We start from the raw sequence: 8,124 nt of genomic DNA, 5'->3' as shown, positions 1-8,124 counted from the left end.
AGCTGCCCCCTCTGTCCCCTCAGAGAAGAAAAATCTGTCTACTAATAGAGCAGCATGTCAAAGGGCAGGTTGAACCTCTTCTCCTTAACATCACCCTCAGCATTGCCACCACAGACCTACAAGAAGTTCCCCCGAAACGGATGGCCCAGGCCACGGGCCATGGTTAGGAATCTGGGTGGAAGCTAGAGATCAACCGAAGAGCAATACCCAACAGCAACGTTCAGCGGTGGGGAACTTTTCCCACCAAAAGGCAGATTGCCCCATGTTATCCACTTTCAAGGGTGCCAAAAATATTCGATGGGTGTCCAACCACTCTTGGTTTTGACTCAGAGATCAACGAGAAACGCTTTACTGTGCCGGAGCGTGGGGCTGTGGACTACAACCCCGACACCAGGTGCTGTTGCCCGGTATGGCCCGCAGAAAGGCAGCACGGATGGGGGGGACACACATCCTCAGCCCCCCGAGCCCTCCGCCCACCTTCCCCTGGCAGAGGTTCCCCTGCTTGACAGCTTTCCCCGGAGGAAGGGTGGGAGGAAGCCGGAGCCCAAACCCACCCTTCCCGCGGGGAAGCGGCGCCGGGCGGGCCGAAGCGAGCCGTGCCGTACCGGGGAGGAGCACGGCAGCGCTGGGAGCAGCACCCAGAGCCCGGCTGTCGGGATAGCGGCCGCAGAGGGGAGGGGAACGAGAGCGGCGGCGCCTTCCCCCCGCAGAAGAGCGAAGTTAAATAGCCAGCTCCACTCCGCCGCCTTCGCAGCCCCTTCTGGCTCCGAGCCTCCCCACGTCCCACCCACGCCCCCGCCCGCCCCGCGGGGCAGAGCGAGGAGCGGTGCGATCCTGCCCCACGGAGCCGGGACGCCGGCGCTACCGGTAGGGGCGGGCGTTTGGGGAACCCGGTGCCTAAGGGCGCCGCGTCCCGCCGAGCCCGCCCGTCTTGCGTGGAGTACGGCCAGCTGCATGGGAAGGAGATGAGCGTGGCGGGGAAACAACCTCTTCCAGCACCGCTCGAACGCCCCGGCAGCCTCCTCGTCCCCACCTGGGCAAGTACCCGCTTTTCCTTTCAGCCCGTCCCGGTACCAACTCCCGCGGCGGGGTGGGGAGAGTCCCGCCGGCGGCGCTGCCCGGAGGGCGGGAGGGAGGCGCCTGCGTGGGGGGAGCGGGGAGGCGCAGGCCGGGCCGAGGGACTCTCGGAGGGACGAAGTGGCAGCTACCGAGGCTCAGCACGGCTCTCGCTTTCCCACCCTTCGCCCTCTCAGCCCGACACCGGCCCGTGGGGCTGAGGAACCGGGCGGGTGGGATTTCACCCCCGCCCCCGCCTCCAACCCCGGCGGTGCGGGGACATTGTACCCGCTGCCATGACGATTTTCAGCCCGCCGGGACGGGTTTTCAACGGCGTGAGGGTCGAGGTTTCCCAGGGACACTGTTGGATCGCTCGGTTTGTATCCCAGATGACTGGAAAAAAAAAAAATTACCTACTTCAACGTATTTAGCACCTCACGCACTTTTAAGAGAAGCCCGTGAGGGAGTTGGAAAATAACTTGCTACTTCACGGCAGCGAATTTGGAGGATCATTTCTGAAGGATGCCCTCTGATGGCAGTTCTCAGCTGTCCCTCATTCCTATGAAATGTAGTAGGTGTGCCCCGCATACCTTTAAAAATCATTGCAGACTGCAGCTTAATGTGCTCTTACTGGCATGTGAAGTTACTGTGTTGAAGCGTAATTGCAGTGTCTAAAAAATTACTCATTGCGTTTCTATAAAATAGTTTACCGATGCTAAAATAAAAAGCCCTTTAATTTTTATTTTTTTTTGTGCTGTCCTTTGAGCTATTTCTGTGACCGCAGCCTGGTAATTTTTAAAGGAAAACTGTGTTACCTTCCTCATGTTTTATCCAGAGTGTTATTTAGAAGGTGTCTAAGCTGCATGAAGGATGACTTAAAGACGCATTCCCTCTCACAGTGAATTCACAGCTGCTTTGATCCTCTATAATTGTAAAATGGAGAGGAAATACTTGGAAGATGCAAGGGGCAGAGGCTACCTGAAACCATAAGCATGTACAACAACTGCATGGAAATCTGTGGAAACAAACTGCTGTGTTGTTTGGCTTTGGCAGTGTGTGCACTGTGCATTTGCATCTCTCAGCGGTGTGTGAAGGGAAGCAAGCACTTAACCTTTGGGTTTTCAGAATTTCTATAATTCAAAAGGAAGTAATCGAATTAAACCTGCTGCAGAATCCTCTGTGTTTTAAAGCTGTTCCATAGCTCTTAATTTGTAAGACTTGTTCCTGAACTACGAAAATAATCTGTGCAGCAATTACTTAAAATGTTAACAGCTAAGTAGGTTGTATGGCAGTTCAGAATATTTCAGCGTTAAAGGTGAGGGATAATCACTATTATTAGGTGAAACTTATGACTGGTATTCTTGTAGTTGTGTTAAATGTATACGTTTAAGGGCAATAGGACATGCTGTTCCTGCTGATTCTCATAAGACTTCTGCCTGGGGCCCAACTAGACGCTGAAGGAATGATGAACTGACCTTTTGGACCAGAGTGGTAGGAACTAAAGGCTTGTGGCTTTCCGGTTTACCTGGACCCTAAATGGGGAAATAGTGCTGTGAATCTGATCTTTGGCAAGCTGTTTCCAACAAACACAGAACAACTTAGCTTCACTTTTGAGAGGATTTTAAATAGAGGTGTATAACTGAAAGAATGCATGTATATATATAAAAAAAAAGCTGTATAGATTTTTAAGTTCAACAGGGACATCTCACGGCAGATATTTATTTAGGTGAGTTCATAACTGCCTGGCTTCCCAGAGGTGCCACGCGCTTAACCTGTGCAGAGAAGTATACTCAAAATGTCTTTAAAAATAAGGAGTTGTTTTATAATTGACAGTGGGATAAGTGCTTGACTGGCATTTTCTTGAGTTATTTAAGAGTATTGGAGTGTGGGTCTGTTTACCTTGCTAAAAGGAAAATGTATATTTTAATATCAGTATATTGATTGTATCTGCACATTTTTTTTTTTTCAGAAATAAGGTATAATTAACACTAGTTACCATTTAACTACTGAATAATTTGTGCTGAGTCCAATTTATTGTTTGGAATTGTGGTAGCCAGGCAGGTACTTAAAGGTACCTGCTTTGTTTTGTTTGGTTACTGTTTTTTTGTTGTTTTTTTTTTTTTTTTGTCTTCAGAAGTATGACAATTAAATACTACTTGTAAAGTAAGTCAGCATAAATTTAAATTAAAGGCAGCATGCTAGATTGGAAATACAATACTCATGTATTTTATATGCTTGTATTTTTAACACTAACAGACTCTCTTAATAATGCTCCTTGCAATGTAGCTATACACTTCTTGAAGTGCAGTTGTTCATGTTCTGTTCTATAGAACTGAAGTTTTACTCAGACCTTGTCTCTAATGCTTTGCCAGTCTCAGTGTAATTTCTGATACTTGTCTCATTCAGGATAGGACACATGTTCTTATTGAGCAGCATATGTTTCCTCTATCTGTAGTGAACTTTTTGTTCTGATTTCTCATGTAATTCTTCCCCTCTTTGCCCCTCAGAAAGACTCAAGAGGCTGAATTTCATAGGAATTGTTACCCACTATGTCAGAGTGCCTGTGCCATGATTTTATGTGGATTTTATGGTTGCACTGATGTAGTATTCATTAGATACTGTGGTTTTCATTGTGTTTCTAGAAGCATGAAAGGGAATGATAACCTTTCAGTCATTTGTACTGTTGATATGCCAGGGTTTTAAATGAAGAAATAGAAGTGTGTAGCTCATCGCTTTGTATAAATAAACCTTGTCACTAGTGGTTTTTTTGTTTGTTTGTTTGTTTTTAGAATAGAGACTATTCTCTTAAACTTCTGTTGTGCATGTTCTGTGTAGTAGACCCAGTTTTCTGATAGCTTTTTTTTGGTGGCTGTGTGTGGGAGTTATCAGTAGGCTTTTTTTATTCATCAGAAACCCAAAGGAAAAAGATGATGTGGAACTTTTTTGGGTAGCGCTCTTTTCTAGAGTTACCCAAATTGTGAACTCAGTAAGAGAAGGAAATGCAGCATATGCAAACTTTTTATTCCTTTCCTACTCCCCCTCCCCGCCCCCCAATATCGATGTAATTTAGGTACTTGGATAGAGATGCTAATATTTACCATTGTTTTGGAAAGCAAGTCCTCAGGCATTGCTGTTTTTTCAAAATTTGTCACCCACCAATACAGAGGCTTCCTGAAAGTGAACACTAGGTGTCATGTTACCACAAACATCTGTGTCTTGCGTATTCCCTATCTATCTTTTCAACGTCAACATCTAATCTTGCCATTTTCCTAGAACAGATGACCACCATGCCAGTATTTTGGTAGGCTTAGACTGCATTCAGTCATCCTGTATGTGACTGCAAGAAGCCTCAACTTTCCTATGTTTTTTTTTTTTTTTTGTTAAAAGTTGTATCAGAAATAAAGTGGCATGGATTTCAAGAGTATTTCCAAGATCTGTCTACACCACAATACAAATCAATAGGATATACTTATTAATTGAAGCTTTTCCTCTCACGCACACATTTTCTATTAAAATTCCTTGCTGGGCACAAGCAGATTTTAGAAATTTTTGTCGTGAAATGAACAGAATTTGTTTCCTGGTTTGAGGATGGAAAACACAAGAAAAGATGGTGGACCTTCGTGATAGGGAGGGGATGTTCATGTATTCTGTTGCATGAAGCCTAATACTTACTTTCCAGTACAAATTTTGTTGACTTCCCACTAATTTGGGAAGGTGTTTTTTTTCCCTTAAAAAACAGATAAATTACTAGTTTTGAGATCCTATGAAAGAAATACACCAAGCACTTACTAAATATCTGAGTATGTAGATGATTCATGTTTCTCCACTTGGCTTCTCTACCATCACAAACCAAATCTGAATCCTGCTTTACCTGTACATATGTCTATAAAAACAGTTATCAAACTGATAAAAAAAAAATTCAAGCTTATGGCTTTAACATCTTAATGGAAATAAGACTTTTGCCCACCTGCTGCTCTGAAAAACAATGTCTGATCTCGGAAAAACAACAGCATTGGTATTCTTTTTACATCTTGGATCTGTGTTTTGTATTGTAAGCAATTTTATTCTGATGTTTTAAGCATTTTATGAGATGAATATAAATAGAATCACTTTCACTTGGGCTTGCAGAGACTGCCGAGAATAGAAATGGTAGCAGAGCTCAGCAGAAGGAATAGGGCATGACCGTGTTCCTACAGCACTGACCCCTAATATTGCTTGTCAGTGGCATCATGATAATAGAGCTAGCAAACACAAATTAGACTCATATAGGTTGAAAGGGACCTTGGGAAGTCTATAAACGTAACCTTCTCCTGAAAGCAGTGACCATGTTGAATTCAGACTCTGTTGCTCAGGGCTTTTCCCATTGCATCTTTAAAACCTGCAAGGATGGAGACTGCACAGCCTCTCTGGGCAACCTGCTCCCCTGTTGGGTTGTTCTCATGGTGAAGCAGAGAGCTGCTGTTAGATGTCCCCCTCAAAAGCCACTTCCCTAGGTTCAAGCAAGCCCAGTTTACTCAGCCTCTCCTCACAGAAGTTCTCCAGCTACCTGAGCATCTTGGTGGGCATCAGTTGAACTTGCTTCCATTTGTCAATGTGTTTCTTGTATTGTGGGGCTGAAAACTGGAAGCAGTCTAATGAGTGCCAAGTGAAGGGAAACGATTACGTGGATTGCGCATCTCTTGCTGATGATGCTGTTAGCCTTTGTGGTTGGCAGTGTGAGTTTTGATTTGTTTCTTGGGTTTTTTTTTGTTTGGTTTCCTCCCCCGCCCCCTGCCTCTGATGTCTCAGGGAGAAATCCTAAGCAATAAAAGTTTTTAGAAAGCAGATGGCTAGTAAAAGTGCCTCTTCTTTTCCTGCATTAGTTAAGAAAGAATGCATAACTTGAGGGGAATTTAGCAGATTACTGCGCTTGCTTTTTTGTGTGCTATTTCATGTACCTTTTGGGGTTTTTTCCACCAAAAGCAGGGAAAGGCTGACGCTGGCTTTCATCTGAAGTTAAGATTCATTTACTGTAAAAACTGCATGTTAAAGTAAAGTACTTGGAACAATTTAGTGGATTTGCTTATCCTTCATATTACTGACAAAGCTGACAGTTAAAGCCAACAGAGGCCCAAGATTGTGCTTCGCTCCAGACACCTTTTGTCAGTAACACTCATTTAATACAGATATGACTGAAATTATTTTTGGTCTGTTTTCTTTGAAAAAGGCAGTCTGATTCTCCCATTTTGAACTCGTTTGTATCTCCTTGTCTCAATTTTCTGTCTGAAGAACAGTGTGACTCCAGTGAGAGCTGTCATGCTGGAGCCCTTCTGCCACTATTTATGTATGTATATCAGCAGGCAGATTTCTGTAATGAGATTTACAAACTCTCTAAAGGATATAACCTTGAAGAGCTGGAACCCTTTAGCACAGTCTAATCAATATTATCTCATTTATCATCTCCCTGTGAGTTCAGATTGTAGTAGGGACAAAATGCATTTGTAGTATTTAGAGAAGATCTGGGCAAGAAAATCTATGCAAAACCTGAGTTGCTTTGGACTGTGTTTAGAGGCATAGTACATGCTCACCCTGTATGGTACGGTAAAACCATTAGCCTTATAATGCTTCCCTCCACCATGCCAAACGGGCAGGACTGTTTATGGCTCTTGTTATGGGATTTTTGCCTTTGCACAGTTTATATGAGGCTTGTAAGTCACTGGATGAATAAAAACTGAGCAGAAATTTTATTCCTCAACAGGCAAGTTCTGTGTAATGTGATCTGTTGTGGAAACTTTATCCACAGTAGCTTTTTTCATAGGTGGTTATATCTGTATTATAAACATACTTCCCAGAGTCTGGGCAGCCGAGCCTCATAGCACTTCCTTGATCTAAAGCAGTACTGACTCCCACGCTTCACTTACGGAGATGTGTAGCAGAGAGGGGTTAACTGAGTTGCTGAAGACCACAGAAGCAGTCTTATCCAGACAGAGATGTAATCAAAGCCTTCTGGTGTCAAATCTTCATTGTCAGCTCTTGATGATTTGTCCTTGCTACGAAAGAGAAGTTTGGTGGTTGTACCTTTTGACGGGGATTCCCTTTTTATGCCCAGTTTTGTGGGAGGGCTAACAACAAATGGAAGAAGTTCGAAAAGGGGCTGAGAGTAGCCCAGCCTGTGTTTTGATGGGCTGTTTTCATATAGCTAATGGAAAAACTGTGTGTTGGTTGTACTGTGCATGCTGGTGGACAGAGCTTCCTCAGTGCTAATATTCTCATTTGTATTTGTACTACTAACAGTTGTTAACATCTGTCTGTCTGCTGGATAAACTGTGAATAGTAGTATACTGAGTTTCAGAGTACACTGTGAAGTGTGTGAGCATTATTGTTCCTACTTTACCAGTGGAGAAGCTGGGGCTTGAGTAAATTGTGTGCTGTCCTGTCCCATGCGATAACAGATGTGGGCTTCTTTTTTGGAAAATACTCGTTCATTTAACTTATGAGCACAAGCATACTTGCTTCTGCTGCTCGTACAACTAAGGAGTAGTATATTTAGCATCACCAAGAATATGGATATGTTATATAGCTTGTACGGTATCTAATATGTAGCATGAAAAATACAGAAGAACAAGCATACACATTCAAAACAGTGCTAAATAATATGGGAGATAGTCATGAATATTTATTTTGTTTCCTCTGTAGAAGCTGTTTGTTTTTTTTTTTTTTTCCTCTAAGTGTGTGTAAAACTATTAAGTTTATTGGAGGAAAGTGTCAGAAGATTTGATCTCATATTGGATATTACAAGGATGCATGCTTATTTGCAAACTGTTTGTCACAAGCTTGTGCTGTCGTCTTCCTCTCCAGCAAACCTGTTCAATCAACAGGCAAAGAGAGAGATTTTTCATTTGTTTCACTGGCTGCAGCTAAGATATAGATACTGCAAATAAATTCATAGGCATATATTTTTCTATACAAACTCAATCTAACAGTATTAAGTCATGTTTTTAGAACGGCTTAAGGAATTACTCGTAGGTGGTGGTGTGTTAATAAAATGCAAGTTTCTTCTATGCTAATAAAATATTCTACTCTCTTCAA

The 8,124-nt window shown here is 43.2% G+C and overlaps 1 protein-coding gene across 1 annotated transcript in view; it reads left to right on the top strand.

Annotated features, from left to right (window-relative positions):
- The first annotated feature begins 950 nt into the window (after positions 1–950).
- Positions 951–8,124, top strand: part of SNTG2 (syntrophin gamma 2) — a 269,954-nt gene continuing 262,780 nt past the window's right edge. Inside the window, exon 1 of the mRNA XM_086745017.1 lies at positions 951–1,037. Within this exon, the coding sequence (XP_086601143.1) occupies positions 966–1,037 (72 nt within the window). The 5' untranslated portion in view covers positions 951–965. The remainder of the gene's footprint in view (positions 1,038–8,124) is intronic.

This window comes from Chlamydotis macqueenii, chromosome 3, assembly GCF_036417535.1.
Source record: "Chlamydotis macqueenii isolate bChlMac1 chromosome 3, bChlMac1.mat, whole genome shotgun sequence".
Taxonomy (NCBI): domain Eukaryota; kingdom Metazoa; phylum Chordata; class Aves; order Otidiformes; family Otididae; genus Chlamydotis; species Chlamydotis macqueenii.
This window is presented reverse-complemented; position numbering and strand designations above follow the sequence as displayed.